Source organism: Quercus lobata, chromosome 2, assembly GCF_001633185.2.
Source record: "Quercus lobata isolate SW786 chromosome 2, ValleyOak3.0 Primary Assembly, whole genome shotgun sequence".
Classification (NCBI taxonomy): Eukaryota; Viridiplantae; Streptophyta; class Magnoliopsida; order Fagales; family Fagaceae; genus Quercus; species Quercus lobata.
Window position 1 is genome coordinate 34,284,451 of NC_044905.1, and position 18,469 is coordinate 34,302,919.

General features: G+C 38.6%; 1 protein-coding gene across 2 annotated transcripts; it reads left to right on the forward strand.

Annotated features, from left to right (window-relative positions):
- The first annotated feature begins 256 nt into the window (after window positions 1-256).
- Window positions 257-10,548, forward strand: LOC115975426 (protein WHAT'S THIS FACTOR 9, mitochondrial-like). 2 transcript variants are annotated; one of them, XM_031096198.1, is made up of 2 exons: window positions 257-2,314; window positions 9,929-10,548. In XM_031096198.1, the coding sequence occupies exon 1, from the start codon at window positions 398-400 to the stop codon at window positions 2,273-2,275; it is 1,878 nt and encodes a 625-aa protein (XP_030952058.1). In that variant the 5' UTR covers window positions 257-397; the 3' UTR covers window positions 2,276-2,314; window positions 9,929-10,548. The 2 variants fall into 2 exon arrangements, with proteins under 2 accessions (XP_030952058.1, XP_030952057.1); XM_031096197.1 differs by having other exon boundaries at window positions 258-2,306.
- The last annotated feature ends 7,921 nt before the right edge of the window (window positions 10,549-18,469 follow it).

The following is an 18,469-nucleotide window of genomic DNA, read 5'->3' on the forward strand; positions in this document are numbered from 1 at the left end:
AATCAAGTCTTTCATCTTTGTTTCTAATTTACTAAAATCTAAACCTACATGTACTCTATTTTAATCCTACTTATTCAAAACCGTTTAAATAAATTCAAAATTCAAAATTGACATTAAGATGACCATTTTTTTTTTTTTTTGTCAATTCATCCTACAAAAACAAATTCAATGATCAAACAGTTAACGGGGAGAGGCACATTACCATAACACGTAACAATCATGGAAAGCACTAAAAAGACCACCATCCACCACCTACTGAGAAGGGTTTAAAGGGGGCAAAAAAGTAATTAAGTTCAATTAAAACCCCCATAAACCGAGACTCAGCCGCTTCTTCTTCTTCTTCTTCTTCTTCTTCAACAACAACAACACTACTTTCGGCTGCCCAAATGCAATAACAATGCAGTTCATCTTCCGCCAAAAACCACACTCTCAAATTCAATACCAGCAGCAGCGCCGAACCTTGGTGGTGGAAACCCCAGCCAAATGGGTCAGAGACCGAGGCCTCGACCACGCTGTGGAGAAGGAGAAGCACTTAAAACCCCTTCTCAACCTCAAGAACTTGCTCGTCTCCGAGCCTTCGAAGTCTGCACCCATCTCCATCATCACCCAGAAACGTGACTCCCTCCAAATCCCATTCCGCCCCATCGATTTCATCCGCAAATACCCTTCCGTTTTCGACGAGTTCCTCCCCGGCGGCGTCGGAGTTTTGCCCCACGTCCGCCTCACCGGCGAGGCGTTGAACCTCGACGCCGAACAACACTTGGTTTATCAGAGCGATACTTATAAGAAGCAGACAGCCGATCGCCTCTTGAAGCTCTTGATGATATCAAAAACCAACAAAATCCCACTTAGCATCATCGAATGCTTGAAATGGGATTTGGGTCTTCCTCATAATTATGAAAAAACCATAGTTCCGGAGTTCCCTGACTATTTTCGAGTCGTAGGTGGCAGAGACGAAGAAGATGGTGTTTTGGAGTTGGTTTGTTGGAGTGATGAGCTTGCGGTTTCGGTTATGGAAAAGAAGGGTTCTATTGCATTCCCCATGCAATTCTCGAGAGGTTTTGAGATGGATAAGAAGGTGAAGAAGTGGGAAGATGAGTGGCAGAAGTTGCCTTACATTTCTCCATATGAGGATGCTTCTCATCTTCTGCCAAAGAGTGATGAATCGGATAAGTGGGCGGTCGCGGTTTTGCATGAGCTGCTTCATATTCTTGTGCCAAAGAGGACTGAGAGGGATAATTTGCTGTTGCTTGGAGACTATCTGGGGCTTCGGTCGAGGTTTAAGAGAGCGTTGCTTCAACACCCGGGTATATTTTATATTTCCACTAAGATTGGAACCTACACTGTGGTTTTGAAGGAGGGTTACAAGAGGGGTTTGCTAGTTGAGGATCATCCGTGGATGCAAATGAGGAATCGGTATATTCACCTCATGAACATGGTGAAGGAAGGTGGTAAACCGGCGGTTAGTGTGCCGGGTGGAAGTAATGAAAAGAAAAAGCAGACAGGTATTGATGAAAAGGAGAGAGCAGAGGAAGATGAAAGTGGGGAAGAATATGAAGGGGCGTTGTCTGATTCGTCTGATGCTGAGGTCGAGGATGCTAGTGACGATGAGTATGATGATGATGATGATGATGATGAAAACGAGAGTCGGAGAGGTGTTCGAAAAAATGTTGCAGAGAATAGAGGAAGAAAAGCTAGGAAAATGAATTTGGATGTGAAGGGGCCTTCTAGAAAATCTGAGTATGATGATGATGATGAAGATGGAAACAAGAGTCAGAGAGGTGTTCGAAGAAATGTTGCGGATAATAGAGGAAGAAAAGCTAGGCAAATGAATTTGGATGTGAGGGGGGCTTATAGAAAATCTGAGTACAATGATGATGAAGATGGAAACAAGGGTCAGAGAGGTTTTCGAAAAAATGTTGCAGATGATAGAGGAAGAAAAGCTTGGAAAATGAATTTGGATGTGAGGGGGCTTTCTAGAAGATCCGAGTATGATGATGATGAAGATGGAAACAAGAGTCAGAGAGGTGTTCGAAAAAATGTTGCAGATCATAGAGGAAGAAAAGATTGGAAAATGAATTCGGATGTGAAGGGTTCTTCTAGAAAATATGAAATCGAAAGGGAAGCTGGAAAAAGACCTCGAAAGACGAAGGAAGAAGTTCCATCAAGAACTAAGATGCATGATGGGAATAATGCCTTGGTGAGTTCACGTGAGAGGTCAAGTGTACCTAAACGCAGAGGGAGGTCATTGCCAGACAAGAGGACTTCTACATAGTGATGATTCTGAGAACTTGCTGCAACAACATGTAAGCAGGTTTGCTTCATGTTAACGATTGTCTTTATCATGAGTTTGCAAATTTAGTTTACTTGCTTAGAATGTTTTGATATTGTGATTGAGTTAATTGATTACATCTATAGTAGAGCTTCTATAAAGATACATACCTACAAACGTAGTGGAAATAAAATATGATTCAACTAAATCTTAATATCAAACAGAAAGATAAGTAAAAAAGCAAGAGCGGAGATCCTATAGAAACCATCAACTTGAAAACCTTTTCTCTTATCTGGTTCCCAACACATCTTATCGTCCCCACTCCCCCTTGATTGAGGCACCATAAATCGTATCTTGCTTAGCCCTTATAAAATTGACATCCCAATGGAGAAAACCATCGGTAAACTTTAATAAATCAGCTACACTATTATAATTACTTATCAAAAAATAAATAAATAAGCTACACTCTCCTCCTTCTCACGGCTAATCTTAAATAATTTTGGAAAACATCTTGCAAGAGAATTCTCCCCACATTACCGATCATGCCAAAACTTCACCTTAGATCCATCCCCGACCTCTACTTGAATGTAACGTGTGAAAGTGGGCCAACCCTGTCTAACATTCTTCCACAAACTTACTCCATAAGGGCCAGGAGTTGGTTTGGAGCACCAACACCCAACCACCACCACCACCCCCCCCCCCCCCCCAAAAAAAAAAAAAAATCACAACCATTAGTCACTTCTATCACTTTCCTTCAAAGTGAATCCCTCTCGATCCCAAACCTCCACAACCACTTTCCTAGCAAAACTTCATTGAAATACCTCAAATTTCTGATAGCCAATCCACCTGCTGAAAGAGGATCATAAACCTGATTCCAATTAACCAAATGAAATTTCGACTCATCCCCCAAACCACTCCATAAGAAATTTCGTTGGAGCTGTTCAATCTGGTTAGCCACCTTATTAGTACTAATGGGAAATAAAGAGAGGAAATAGGTCAGCAAATTAGATAGAATACTTTTAATTAAAGTGACTATACCTCCCTTGGATAAGTAAACCTGTTTCCATCCCGCCAATCTCCTTTTCACCTTCTCTTCCATATTGTCTTCTCTCTAAATTTGGCACCCAGAAGTATATCTAAATATTTCATTGGGAGCGAACCCTGCTTGCAGCCTAAAACATCCACCAACATCTCAATATTAGAAGAAAATTTTATTTGTCTAAAGGTGGGAGGATTACCCTTCTATACGTTTTACATTCTTTTGGTCATAAAATATGGTGTAGTGGGAAGGGATAAAAGTCTGTAGGTAGGATATGTATGAAGGGCGATGCTTTAAAAAGTTATTTATTTCTGTTTAAAGATAAAAATAAGCTCATCCAAACAATCCAATGAAATTCCTGAATTGGAAAAAAAATTAAGGGATGGTGGAGAACAAAAGAACAAAAGCTAACCTCATTTGAAACATCAAATACTCCATCTTGAATCTTCTTGTAAATGGTAGCAGCTGTTTTTATGAATGCCTGCAGAAAAATTATTTACTATCTAAAACTGAGAAAGGTAACGGCAAAAATCCAAACCTCAATTCACATATATTGTTGAAGATTCTGAGGATTTTGTTACAAGGCACTTTCCAACATATCAGTAATATTTATTCTTACCTCAACATTCTGAGCAGTTTTAGCAGAAAATTTTATTTGTCTAAAGGTGGGAGGATTACCCTTCTATACGTTTTACATTCTTTTGGTCATAAAATATGGTGTAGTGGGAAGGGATAAAAGTCTGTAGGTAGGATATGTATGATAAATTTAAGTAACATTTAGTAAATTGGAATATGGCATGTACAATTATTCAGTCTACAGGTATGGGCCTAAGAAAGTTGAGCGCTTTAATGAAGCTTAGTAGGAGAAATTGTTGTGGCTATGCTGAGAGTAGCAGAGCCATCTTTTGAGACATACTACTGGTGTGGAATATGGGGAAACCTGAGGAAGTGGTCATCTGTAATGGTGAGATGGCCACTTGGTTTATGTTTGTGGAAAGCCATTAGCAGTGGTTGGGAGTTGTTTTTAGGATTTGTTCAGTATGTAGTGGGGGAAAGTAGCTGGAATCATCTTTGGTATGACCCCGCAATTCTGTTCCTGATTTTATTTCTAGTATTATATACTTATGTTGAGGTTCAAGGAAAAGGGATAGCCGTTGACCCCTCACCTTGAATTCTCGGGTGAAATGATTTAAGTGTCAAGGCTTTGGACATGTTGCTGCCAAATGCTCCACTAGGCCCCTTGTCATGTTTGAACAAAAGAAGGAAGGTGATGAGGACGACCTAGAAGAAGAAGTCTATGAACCTGACCTTACCCTTGATGATATTGATGATATAGAGTGTGAGACACTCGACATGGTTGCATTCAAATGATACCACCTCGTAACAAATCTCTTGAGAGTAGTCTTGAGAAGGCAAAGAGTGAGAACTCCATTTCCCATTTCTCCCAATTTGCATATGATAGTCCCATCACTAGAGGCAAAAGTCCATTTGGGGTCAAGCCTAGGCAACCTTTAGGTACACTTCCTTTTTCATACCAAGATAGAACACTTGACTCCATAGGAACATGTAAGCATCCAGAGGTCAGTAGACAATCTCAAGAAAGTAATAATCCATATAAGAGTCAGGCTAATTCAAATTATAAGAAATTTCAAGAATTTCAAGTTAGGGATTATGTCATGGTTTCAATAAGGCAACTGCAAGCCTGTAGTACTAGACCACTCAAAGTGTCAAAAAGGGTTGAACCAAACACGTATTAATAATTTTCCAACTGATTACAAAGGTAGCTCCACCTCTAATACTGAGAATTTGGTTACTTATAAAGGTCCAGTAGTCTATCACTTTCCCCATGACCTTGTTAAAGCTCCTTTGACTCATCTAACACCACAAAACATCTTACCAGCACGTAATGATAATATTGATGCTATTTTGGATGAGCAAATTATTCCTGATTCGTTTTGTGGAAGGGGAGACCAGAATCGGACTGTACCTGGATAACTAGAGAAGAGTTGCTGTATTATCCAAAGCTATACTTGCCAGGGTCGAGTCTTTCCCACCCCAGGAGAGTTGATAAGGACATCAAGATGCACCAAGATTAGTGCTAATTTAAATTTCAAAATTTGAAATTTCATTTATGTCAGTTATCTTCTTTTTTTTTTTTTTTTTGAGAAACAGCACTGTGGTGCAATAGATTAAGAAATACCCGCTAAGTTAGCATGGTAAGAAGTCATTACACCAGATGGAATATCTTTTATCCATATTACACAATTTGTCAAATTAAAAGCTAATTGAGCCAAATTATGTGCAACTGTGTTGCCCTCTCTCTTAGTGTGAGAGTAGGACAATTTTGAGAACCCAGAAGATATATCTAAGGAATCCTGTAGCAGTGAACCAAACGGGGCTAGTCCAGTGTTCTTGAAATTCAGCGCCTTCATCACCAGTAGAGAGTCTCCCTCTAGAACGGCATCTTTAATATCCATCTCTCTAGCAAACTCAAGGGCTTTGTTGGCAGCCAAAGCTTCGATTTCTACTGGCTGGAGCTGTTGTGAAATCCGGGCAGCCATGGAAGCCATAACAAGTCCCTTCCTGTCACGAATGATTACTCCCAGTCCAGAACATTTGTCCTCGGCAAAGATGGCACCATCAAAATTGATTTTAAACGTTTCCTTGTCAGGAGGTTTCCACCGTGCCCTTCTCCCCGGTCTACTGGGGAGTGGTGCGATTTTCAGCACTTAGAACTCAACAAAGCTGTCGTGAGCCCACTGTGAGATTTGGTTAAGGGGACGATGGTTTTGTTGAGTTCATACCTGGTTTCTTTGGTGCCATATGGTCCAAATATTGAATGCAAACAGTACCGGATTCCTTTGATGATAAAAAACCAAGGCCAGGAGCTCGCTGAAGCTTAAAAAGCTCCGTTGGCTCCGACAACTCCACATGCTATTTTCTCCCCAAACTCCGCCCAGCATTTTGCAACTCCGCATCGCGTGCAAAGCGTCTTCAGTTTCTTCCTTGCATCGATCATAGCACTGCTCTGTAATAATTGTTCGCCGGAATAGATTACACTTCGACGGGAGAGAGTTACGGCTAGCCCTCCAAATTAGATTTTTTATTTTATTTGGGCATTCAAGAGCCCAAATCTTCTTCCAAAGCCCTATCTCACGGTCTTGATTCACATCCACCTGAAAACCAACTTCATCTTCTTTCCAGAACCGGTAGCCGGTTTTACAACTATACCTCCCATCATGCTCCCACGGCCAATACATAGAGTCCTCCGTGTCTTTTTTAGCCAACGGGATTTTCTTTATTTCTTCAGCTTCTTGTGGTGCAAAAATTCCATCTATCATCGCAGTGTTCCATGTTCTAGTTTCCTCATTAATTAAGCAATCCACTGTGGCTTCTTCCATTGTTTCCACCATTGGAGAGAGTATCTTGGTTGGATGTTTTCGGGGCAGCCAATGGTGTTGCCAAATTTATATGGACTTTCCATTCCCCACCCTCCAGCAAGCACCATCTAGGATAACATCCCGGCCATGTAGTATACTTTTCCAAGCGTAGGACCCGAAACTTGTTTCCTTAGATTCTAAAAGAGAGTGATTAGGGAAGAACTTTGCCTTGAAAACTTTGTAGAAGAGGGTTTCCTTATTGTGCAAGAGCCGCCACCCTTGTTTCGCCAAAAGGGCGTCATTAAAATGAGCCAAGTCGCGAAAACCCATACCACCTACCATTTTTGATTTAGTCAATTTGCTCCATCGGATCCAATGAATTTTCCTTTTATTTCCCCTTTGCCCCCACCAAAACTTCTTTATCATTGCCTCAATGTCGTCACAAAGACCCAAAGGTTATTTGAAGCATCCCATAATATAAGCAGGGATAGCTTGGATCACGGATTTGATTAAAACCTATCTACCAGCTTGAGAAAGCAATTTACCCTCCCATCCTTGGAGTTTTCTCCAAACCCTTTCTTTTATGTAATTGAAACTAGCATTTTTTCCTCTACCTACAAAAGAGGGAAGACCCAAATATTTCTCATAAGACTTCACTTCTTGGACTTGGAAGAGATTCTTTATGCTTGATTTTGCTTCATCTGTGGTGGATTTACTAAAGAAGATTGCAGTCTTATCTTTGTTAATTTTTTGCCCTGACCAAGACTCATAATCACCCAATATCTTCAACACATTATGGCAATCCTCAAAGATTGACCTATAGAAAAGCAGACTATCATCTGCAAAAAACAAATGGGTTAGCTTAAGGCCTCGTTTGCACAAGGAAAAGCCCTTGATATCGCCATTCCTCGCCGAGTGTTTTATGAGAGCATGAAGTCCTTCCATACATAAAAGGAAAAGGAAAAGAGATAGGGGGTCTCCTTGCCTAATTCCTTTCTCAGGGTGGATCATCCTAATTGGCTCCCCATTCACCATAATAGAGTATGACACCGTTTTCACACAACTCATCATGAGAGCAACCCATCTAGCACAAAAACCCATTTTCTCCAAAAGCCTCTCCAAATACACCCATTCCACCCGATCATAGGTTTTACTCATATCTAATTTGATAGCCAAAAACCCATGTTTCCCTGAATTATGTTGTTTCATATGATGGAGGGTCTCAAAACCAACCATAATATTATCTGAAATTAGTCTTTCCTTAGCAAAGGCAAATTGATGTTCAGTAATTGGGGAAGGTAAAAATTTCTTCAACCTATTAGCTAAGACCTTAGAATAAATCTTATAAAAGACATTGCAAAGACTAATAGGGCGAAATTCAGACATATGTTCAGGATTAGCTATTTTAGGGATAAGAGTAATGAGTGTATGGTTAATGGGTTCGGGTGGGATACCTGAATTCAACCATGAGAGAATGGCTGAAGTAACATCATGCTGCATCGTCGCCCAAAAGTGTTGATAAAACAACGGAGGCATACCATTAGGACCCGGTGCTTTTAGAGGAGCCATTTGATTCAAGACTTCCTTCACTTCCACTTCTGTAAATTCTTTCATCAAGTCCGCATTCATCTCATCGGTCACCATGCATGGGATTTTCTCAAGAGAGTCAGCATCAAGAATCGGATTGGAGGTGGAAAAAAGATCTTTGTAGTAACTCTCCATCACGTGCCCTATTTCCTCTTGATCGGTCAACCAAGCTCCATTCCGGTCTCTTATTCCTCTGATCAAATTCTTTCTAAATCTCTTTGTAGCCTTACTGTGGAAGAAAGCTGTATTGTTGTCCCTTTTGCTTAACCACAACACCCTAGATCTTTGACACCACATCCTTGATTCCCGGTGTCAGTTATCTTGATTGAGAATTTGGTGGAGTGCGTTTTTATGTTTTAATTACTTCCCTTTATGTACTCTTTGAAAGCTTATTTATTTTTGGCTCCAATAAACTTGTAAAGGAACTTGGATGAATAAAATTTTGAATTGGAAAATTTCCAATTATTGCTTAGGTGCTGATTCCTAAGTGTCTTTGCTTGGTGCTGATGCCAGGCAGCCCTTGGTGTTGATTCCTAGGGCTTTATCTCAATTTCCCCCGTTTATTCTTCATTTGATATTGTATGGCATAAAAATATTTTTGCCATCTAAAAATGTCCCCTCAAGATTGTTTATGCATGCATTTTTGGTTTTTTCTATTTTTGGCTTAACATATGGTTAATTCACAGCTTTTAATTGTGTACCACTACTTAATCATAGGCTGCCCCCCAAAGATAGAAATCATCTCAATGTTCTTGACGCCAAGTAATTCTCTTTCTGTGCAAAATTGCAACCTAGGAATATACAACAACAAAGTGTTAGTCCCAAATTTTTTTGACTAAATTTTTGTAGTCACTTGTGTTCCACTGTAGTTCACCCCTTTCTCTATCTGGAGAAGGAATGTTATTTTGATCTCTCAAATTGGAATACACATCTATATAACAGCACATACCAAAAGGAAACCCAATAAAATATAAAATTATTCGCACTCATTTAAAAGAATTGGAACACAGCTACTCCTGGTCTTGGGTGCTCCTTCTGTATTGCTTTTTAGTAATTTTGCTGATTGTAAAGATCAGCTTCTAGTGGAAAACATCTAGGAAACTGGCAATTGTCCATATCTTAGGGATAGGATACCTTATATCTTAAGCTAAGGGGCTCAAGGACTGAAGAGAAGAAACAGAAGTTTTGTGGTTTGCTTTGAATTTTCATGATTACTCTTGAACATGCTATGACCAATTTTTAATTGGAAATGAACATTAGACTTGTAAATTCTGTGGTGGGTTTGAAATTATGTTGGTGGATTGACTGATCTGCAGGTTTGATCTTTTCTTATTATTAAGATTTGGTTTAAAAAGTATTTTTGAAATTCATTGATTGTTTTTGTTGTCACAATATTGACATGTGCTGATATAAAACAGTTATAGACATGTCTAATTGAGTAAAAGCATTGACTTTGGGTTATTATTATTATTAAGAAACCTTGGCATATCATGTGTAGGTGATGTTATTGCCCAATGTTGACATAGTATGCACTCGATTTTGTTATAACCAATGTGCTTTAAACGTTAATTTACTTTTGAATAAGCATTAAAGTAATAATTTAGAAGTTTAAACTACTTGTACATAATGGTTTTTTTTGTTTTGTTCTAGGTTATGGTTGGTGGTGATCACTCAGGTCATTGTTGGGTGTTGGCTTTCTTGGCAAATGTTGACTGATGCATGATGCAGCTTGAAATAGAGGGTGGTCAGATCAGGCATTTACTGGTATGGTTATCTTGAAGAAGGGGAGCCAGTTCACATATTTGAATTTCAATTTTGGTGACTTCACCGAAGCAAGCAGATCAGAGGATTATGCTATCTCAGAGAAGCCATCTTCTGGGAAAAGACTTCCTGAAATTCCATAAGTATTGGTGGATGCTAGGGCTGTTTTGCATGATCTTAGTGATGAAAAGCATGGCAACTAGGAAGTCAATACAATTTTGGAGGGCATCTTGCAGGTTTTGGGTTTTTTAAGAAGTTATGAATTTTGTAAATTTTTCCTAGAATGGTTGAGATTCTTGCTCATGAGGCAGCTAGAGCTTCTTATGTTTTTCAGACAATACATTATTGTTCGTTTGTTGTTGTTGTAAGAAGTAGAGCTTTTAAATGTGGAGCTTTAGTAGTAGAGCTTTTACGGTGTAGAGTTTTAACTAAAAATCTATTTAGCATTTTGAGTGTTTAACAAATTACAGTGAATATTGATTTAAAATTTTGGATTTTTTAGTGTTTCATTGTAAAAGGTCCAAATCTCATCTTTTGCCTTTAGTGTGTTTGGCACTGTTGCGTGAAGTAGAGCTTTAACTAAGTTTAGTAGTGTTTAGGATATAGAGTTTTAATTGAAAAGCTCTTTAATGTTTTAAGTGTTTGGAAAATTACAGTGAATAGTGCTTTAAAGTTTTAGATTTATAAAGTATAAACTGTGGACCTGTTGAAGTCTTCACTAACTAAGACTTTGTTTGAGTGGTCTCGTAATTGGGGTTTTGAGGTATTATGCATGGTACTTCTTTACTTGATTTTCTTAATTCTTTTAACTGTTCCCATTAATCTGTTTGTATCCCTTTTTTTTTTTCTTTTTTTGTGCAGTGAGTTTACTATTGTAAACTCATTGTACTTTTCTTATCAATAAAGTTTTTACTACCTATCAAAAAAGAACTTTAAAGATCTTGGGTTGCCAGTCATCTCAATTTTAGACTGAAAGTATTTTTCGGCACAAAAAGTGACGAAATTACCAAATGCTTGGCAGTTTATGCTTTAAAGAACTTTTAAAGTACTTTTCTAGTAATGCTTACACAAACCCTCTAGAAATTGTTCTTGTAAAGCTTGTGTTATGCCAGGCGAGGGATGCGAGTATATAATTATAATTACGAGGTTTAATGCGATGGGGGATGCTTCTCCATAAAATTATATGTCGAAAAATGCGTGCAGCTTTTTTGTTTTTCTCTTTTGGTTTTATGTTAAAAAAATAAAACATTTATTTCATAAGAAGGAAATTACAAAAGCAGATAAAAAAAAAAAAAAATGGAAGGTCGATGCTCTGGAACAACTAGCTTGCATCCAGTAAGTTCCTGACCTATAAATAGTTCATATGGATATATGTTTCTGCCCAATCATTTAGCAAATGAACGGATGGCAGTTTACCTTTGAAATGGTAGGAGTCTTTAAAATGTGTTTCCAACACTTCAAAATAAATAAATCTAGTGGGACTGCTAAAGAAACTTCTTTGCCTAATTGTTTTTGAAAACTTGTCTTAAAAGCCAAAAAACTTATCCCTGTCATTGACAATGTATAAGTAATAGACTTTCTTTTGCCACCAAGAAAATCCAAACCAAATCAATTTAAGACTTTGAGGTAATATCTAACAAATCTCCACCTTAACTCAAATTTTACAAAGAGTCATAAATTGAGATAAACTCTATAACAATTCTGTGTTTCCAACACTTCAAAATAAATAAATCTAGTGGGACTGCTAAAGAAACTTCTTTGCCTAATTGTTTTTGAAAACTTGTCTTAAAAGCCAAAAAACTTATCCTTGTCATTGACAATGTATACTTTTTCTTAGTGTATAAGTAATAGACTTTCCTTTGCCACCAAGAAAATCCAAACCAAATCAATTTAGGACTTTGAGGTAATATCTAACAAATCTCCACCTTAACTCAAATTCTACAAAGAGTCATAAATTGAGATAAACTCTATAACAATTCTCCACCTTAACTAGAGAGCACCATAGTTCGTCAAATTTCTCTCGGCATAAATTGAGCCACCAAATACAAATCTCCAGCTTGATGAGACTTCTCTCAAGCTACAAATGTTTCAAGTGCTAAAACTAAATAAGAACCCAACAAAAATACAAAGTGCAAATCACCCCAAATTACCTCTAAATGCACCAACAAACACCAAATGCACTTGAAGTTGAAGATAGAGCCAAATCCAAATTAGAGCCTAACAAAATGCATTAAACTTCAAGAAAACTCCAAATCTACTGGAAGATGGTGCCAAAAGTCTGTCTATTAATTCTCTCCCAATCTTTCTTTAACATATTTCTCCCCAATAATCAAATCCACAAACCAATAAGCAAAATCTCCAGAGAGAACAAATCTAAACATCTAGCAAGTGAACCTTGGCTTTGATACTGGTTTAGTAGAAGTTCATATAATAATATTGATTGTGAAAACTATTATTGACATTAGAAAGATCACCAAAACAAATAATGGGAATAAAGGAAAAAAGAGACTACCAAGGATTTATGTGATTCAATAATAGTCTACATCTATGAGGGACAACGAAGAGAATGTTTCACTAACAAATTGGGAGAATACAAATATGATATAGAGGTAATCTCACATAACCCAAAGCCCTTATACTCCCAAATGGCACTCTCCCTCACAAATACAAAGATTAGGGATTGCAACTAATGCTTTGTTTGTTTCAAAATAAAATATTTTACTTGTAGAACATTTTTAGTAAAATATTTTCAGGTTTTTGGTGTGACGTGTACAATTTTTCAAACAAAAACTAGCGGCACAGTCACTGGATCTGCCAGTGCCAAAGGTTCGGTGATCAGATTGTTGTTCCAACTGCCAGACCAATGGCTTCAGCAATCGGACTACTGGCACCTACCATTGGGGCAGAAGCTTCAAAGACTAGAATGTTGCCATCAATTGCCTAGCACACTAGACCAATGACATACTGTATGTTTTTGTAAAATGTTTTACCAAGTTTTTAAAGATAAAACATTTTACAACTTTTTATAAATGATTTTATGGTCAACGAAAAAATATTTTACAAGTTTAATCACATTTTACATGTAAACAAATGCCTGAAAATATATCTCAAAAAAAAAAAATGCCTGAAAATAGAAAAATATTTTATAGAAAATAGATAGTTTACTTCTAAACAAACAGAGCAAGCAAGACACAGAAATTCTCTACATTGCACAACAGCATCAAAGAGATTTCTCTCCAAAACCAATAAACTAAAGCCAAATACAAAATACCAAACTACAGTATCACACACAAACCAATATTCTACTGCCTAAACCAAATAACAAACTGTAGCACCAAATAACATATTCCCCAAGACCCCAACCAAATACAAATTGCAAGTCTGCAACACCACCAACAGACAGCTTCTCACCAACTAATCCAAAGTCTATCCATGGGGGAGGACCTTTATGCCAAAGCCACAAAATCTAATATGCTCTTTTGTTTTTTCTTCTAATGTGGATTTTTTTTTCCCATTAAGATGTTGATATGGCCTTTCTTAAAAAAAAAAAAAGAAATTAATTATATTTTAGTGACAAATAAATATTCTATTAACCACGTCATCAAATTTTGTTAAAGAGACAATGACAAGAACTGAAGTGAAACATTATCCAAGAACTCAAGGATGAAAATAAAAGATAAGAATGCACAAAGGATCAAAATGAAACTTCCCCTTTTGGGTACAGTCCTAAGAATAATCATAGGATAGGATAGGTAAGAAAATTCTGAAAATCCATAACTTTTAAATGAATAAAAGGAGTGTATAGTCCTATAGGGACATAAAAGAATCATATCCCTTTCTGCGGATCCCATACTCGAACAACTTTCAAGATAAGAATAAATTGAAAACATTGGATCTTTCTTTTAATTTACATACATGTGAAAGTTTTTTTTTTACTGTTTTTTTTTCAGCTTGAAAATATATCATTAAAGTTACAACTTGAAGCAGAGGCTTTGAGGTTCATTGGTAAAATATAAAGTACGGCACAATTTTATTATTGGAATTTGTAGCTTTAAAGTATAATTGGTTAATAAAACTTTTGTATCCTTGAAGCCAAATCTGCCAATCATAGAAATAGAATCCCAAAAATTTCCTTTATGTTGGGCCTTTTATAGGGCAAGCCCACGTGACCTAAGATCTCCTCTCAAATGTAAAATCCCCAACCTCCCAACCAAAGTAAACGCACCACGTAGAAGCAAAGGACGCATTATAGATCAAATCAATGGCAACTCAAAGAATCAAAAAATTGACCTCTCTTCTTGTCTTCTTATATTTGAAGCCCCTACATGTATGTTAATGTCATGGGGACTTTTCTTTTTCGTAATCTTTATTTATTTATTTACATAATTATCACATCTTCATTTGTATTTACAGTTCGTTTAAATACAGTTTATTTTACTTAAAATTGAAAATTAAAAATTGAAAACTGAAAATACTGTAACAAAATAATTTTTAAATGGATAAATAGTATAGTGAGACTCATTTTAAATAAAAATTTTATCGAAAAAAGAGGTTTGTGGGTTCCATACAATAGTACAGTGCATGTGAAAGCTAACTTCTCAAAAAAAAGAAAAAAAATAAAAAATAAAAAACGCAGACGCGGTCACTTTCATCCATATCCAAACGCTACCTTACTTTTATTTTGATAATATGGATTCATTAAATGATAAATAAGTTACTCAAATCTTAAATATATAATGCAATTAAAAATATACTTGCATGGATATAATGATCATTTGCATTGTTATATGGTGAATTGAAATAATTTTCTTTTGAACCCAATAGAAGGAAAAATTCTATCAATTAAATTTTACATTAATTATAGTTACAAAATTGATCGTAACCTAAGATTACAACCTTACTCAATAAAATAAACATTATTACATATTTTGAAAATGTAACTGTTTAATTGTATGTTCTTTATGCTTTTACTACACATGTCAAATTTTGTGTTAATCAAACAAATGTGATCTATAAGCTTATATTTTATGTATAATTTTAAACTACAAAAACTTGCAATTTAAACAATATGTTGATGACATAGCTATTAATCTTTAATTTTTGAAAAATTATGCAAGTATGAAGGATGTGGGGCCCAACAATTCGTGGATCAGGCCCATTTGCCCTTAGAGAGTCCGAGGGCCCAATCCGAGGAGAACTGTGGCCCAAGCTCCATGACGCAGAGCACAGACCAATTTTGGGAGGCAGCCGAGGACAGTCTAGTCCTCGGCAAGCCCATAATCCGCCCAGAATAAAGGGATAAATTCGTAAGGAAATCCAAAATACCTTGGGGCGATTACCCTAAATACCCTTCTAGATAAGGCCCAATGCCTGACAGAACCGTACTCTGCAGCTTTATCAAGTCATCCCCAACAATTCCGGGATTAGACTGATGTGACCAATGTCAGTATTTGTAAAGACTGACCCTACACGTGGACGAAGGACATCGAATGCACGCTAGTATAAAAGGAGAAGTAAGTGAATCTAGAAGGGGGGGAGAAAAAAGGAAGGACTTCATGAATAAGATCGCTGGAACGATCCATGCACAGAACAGAGAAGGTCCTCCGTTGGACAGCCGGAAAGGATCACAAGGGTCCTCGGATCAAGTCCGAGGAGCCCATTCTCAGAAGTGGCAGCATGGCGGGGCTTTAAACGTTTAGGCCCAGTCCATTTTCCACAGGGACCTTCCTGAAATCCAGACCGGACCATCACCCCGTGACCAAGCCCAAGCTTTTCAAGCCCACTCTCTACAAATCGTATTGTGAGGGATCTCTCCCGCGTGAACCCAAAAATGTCACTGGGCCGCGCAGGAATCGTGTCCTTACAATTGGCGCCGTCTGTGGGAAAGCATGCGCGCTTGGCGCAGGTGGCGGTGGAGTCAACTCTCTACTAAGCAAAAATTCACGGAGCTTCCTCCGTCTCCTTTGACGTGCAGCTGTTGTTCCGACATAAACTTCTGCTAGGGGCTACGCCTTGCAGCGCCCATGGCGTAGGTAGCCCTAGGGGCTCTTGGCCTCAAGCCGGCTCTCCCCGCCCTGATCTAGGGGCTTACATCCGAAAAACAAACAAGCACAAAAAACAAATCTCATAAGCTTTGGACAGAACCAAGGTCTTGCATGGTCCTCGGACTCAAACCTATGGGGAAACCAGGCACAAGAGATCATAAGTTTTGGACAGAACCAAGGTCTTGCATGGTCCACGGACTCAAACCTATGGGGAAACCAAGCACAAGAGATGAAAATCAAAAGCTTTAGACAGAACCAAGGTCTTGCATGGTCCACGGACTCAAGCCTGTGGGGAAACCAAGCACAAAAAACAAATCTCATAAGCTTTGGACAGAACCAAGGTCTTGCATGGTCCTCGGACTCAAACCTATGGGGAAACCAAGCACAAGAGATGAAATCAAAAGCTTTGGACAGAACCAAGGTCTTGCATGGTCCACGGACTCAAGCCTGTGGGGAAACCAAGCACAAAAAACAAATCTCATAAGCTTTGGACAGAACCAAGGTCTTGCATGGTCCTCGGACTCAAACCTATGGGGAAACCAAGCACAAGAGATGAAAATCAAAAGTTTTGGACAGAACCAAGGTCTTGCATGGTCCACGGACTCAAGCCTGTGGGGAAACCAAGCACAAAAAACAAATCTCATAAGCTTTGGACAGAACCAAGGTCTTGCATGGTCCTCAGACTCAAACCTATGGGGAAACCAGGCACAAGAGATCAAAAGCTTTGGACAGAACCAAGATCTTGCATGGTCCACGGACTCAAGCCTGTGGGGAAACCAAGCACAAAAAACAAATCTCATAAGCTTTGAACAGAACCAAGGTCTTGCATGGTCCACGGACTCAAGCCTGTGGGGAAACCAAGCACAAAAAACAAATCTCATAAGCTTTGGACAGAACCAAGGTCTTGCATGGTCCTCGGACTCAAACCTATGGGGAAACCAAGCACAAGAGATGAAAATCAAAAGCTTTGGACAGAACCAAGGTCTTGCATGGTCCACGGACTCAAGCCTGTGGGGAAACCAAGCACAAAAAACAAATCTCATAAGCTTTGGACAGAACCAAGGTCTTGCATGGTCCTCGGACTCAAACCTATGGGGAAACCAAGCACAAGAGATCAAAAGCTTTGGACAGAACCAAGGTCTTGCATGGTCCACGGACTCAAGCCTGTGGGGAAACCAAGCACAAAAACAAATCTCATAAGCTTTGGACAGAACCAAAGTCTTGCATGGTCCTCGGACTCAAACCTATGGGGAAACCAAGCACAAGAGATGAAAATCAAAAGCTTTGGACAGAACCAAGGTCTTGCATGGTCCACGGACTCAAGCCTGTGGGGAAACCAAGCACAAAAAACAAATCTCATAAGCTTTGGACAGAACCAAGGTCTTGCATGTCCTCGGACTCAAACCTATGGGAAACCAAGCACAAGAGATGAAATCAAAAGTTTTGGGACAGAACCAAGGTCTTGCATGGTCCACGGACTCAAGCCTGTGGGGAAACCAAGCACAAAAAACAAATCTCATAAGCTTTGGACAGAACCAAGGTCTTGCATGGTCCTCGGACTCAAACCTATGGGGAAACCAGGCACAAGAGATCAAAAGCTTCGGACAGAACCAAGATCTTGCATGGTCCACGGACTCAAACCTATGGGGAAACCAAGTACAAGAGATAAATATCACAAGTTTTGGACAGAACCAAGGTCTTGTATGGTCCTCGGACTCAAACCTATGGGAAAACCAACTACTCGTAAGGAAAAACCACATTACGTAGAATTTGGATTCATCTGAGGAAAACTCTCCACTCGCCATGGGGTCAGTTCCCAAATTGCGGGGATTCGCAAGTCTGCTCTTAGATCTACAGCACCAAGGGAATCGATGCGACGTAGGGCAATACGTCACCTGAGAAACGATTTGAGTTCTTTACCCTCCGTCAACTCCTCGGACGGTACTCTCGTACTTATCACAGAATATTCAATTGTTATCTTTGCTAGTTTCTTGAGTTAAACTTGCTATGAATTATCGCTGTAATGTTTGGTAGTGTTGGTACATTAGAATTGATTGGATTATGTTTCAAAACTTCCTGCTCTAAGTATCATTGAAGAAACAAACACAGGGAGCACACCCTTCCACAAAATAATGTTGCAAAAAGAGTAGTATTCAAAATAAGTAGGCAAAATTTCCTTTTTTATTAAAACAAAGAAACAGTACAGCATACAACAAAAGCTGAAATCAACTTGTGATAAAACTTGCTACATGATAGAAAGGAAAGTTACAAGGAAGCAACAGAAGGCCGAGGAGGTAGCACAGACGAGAGGTTGGCTACTGCTTCGAGACCTCGTTTCATCCTCAACGCTTTCACGTGCCCGAAACTCAGGCAGCAAAAGAACCTG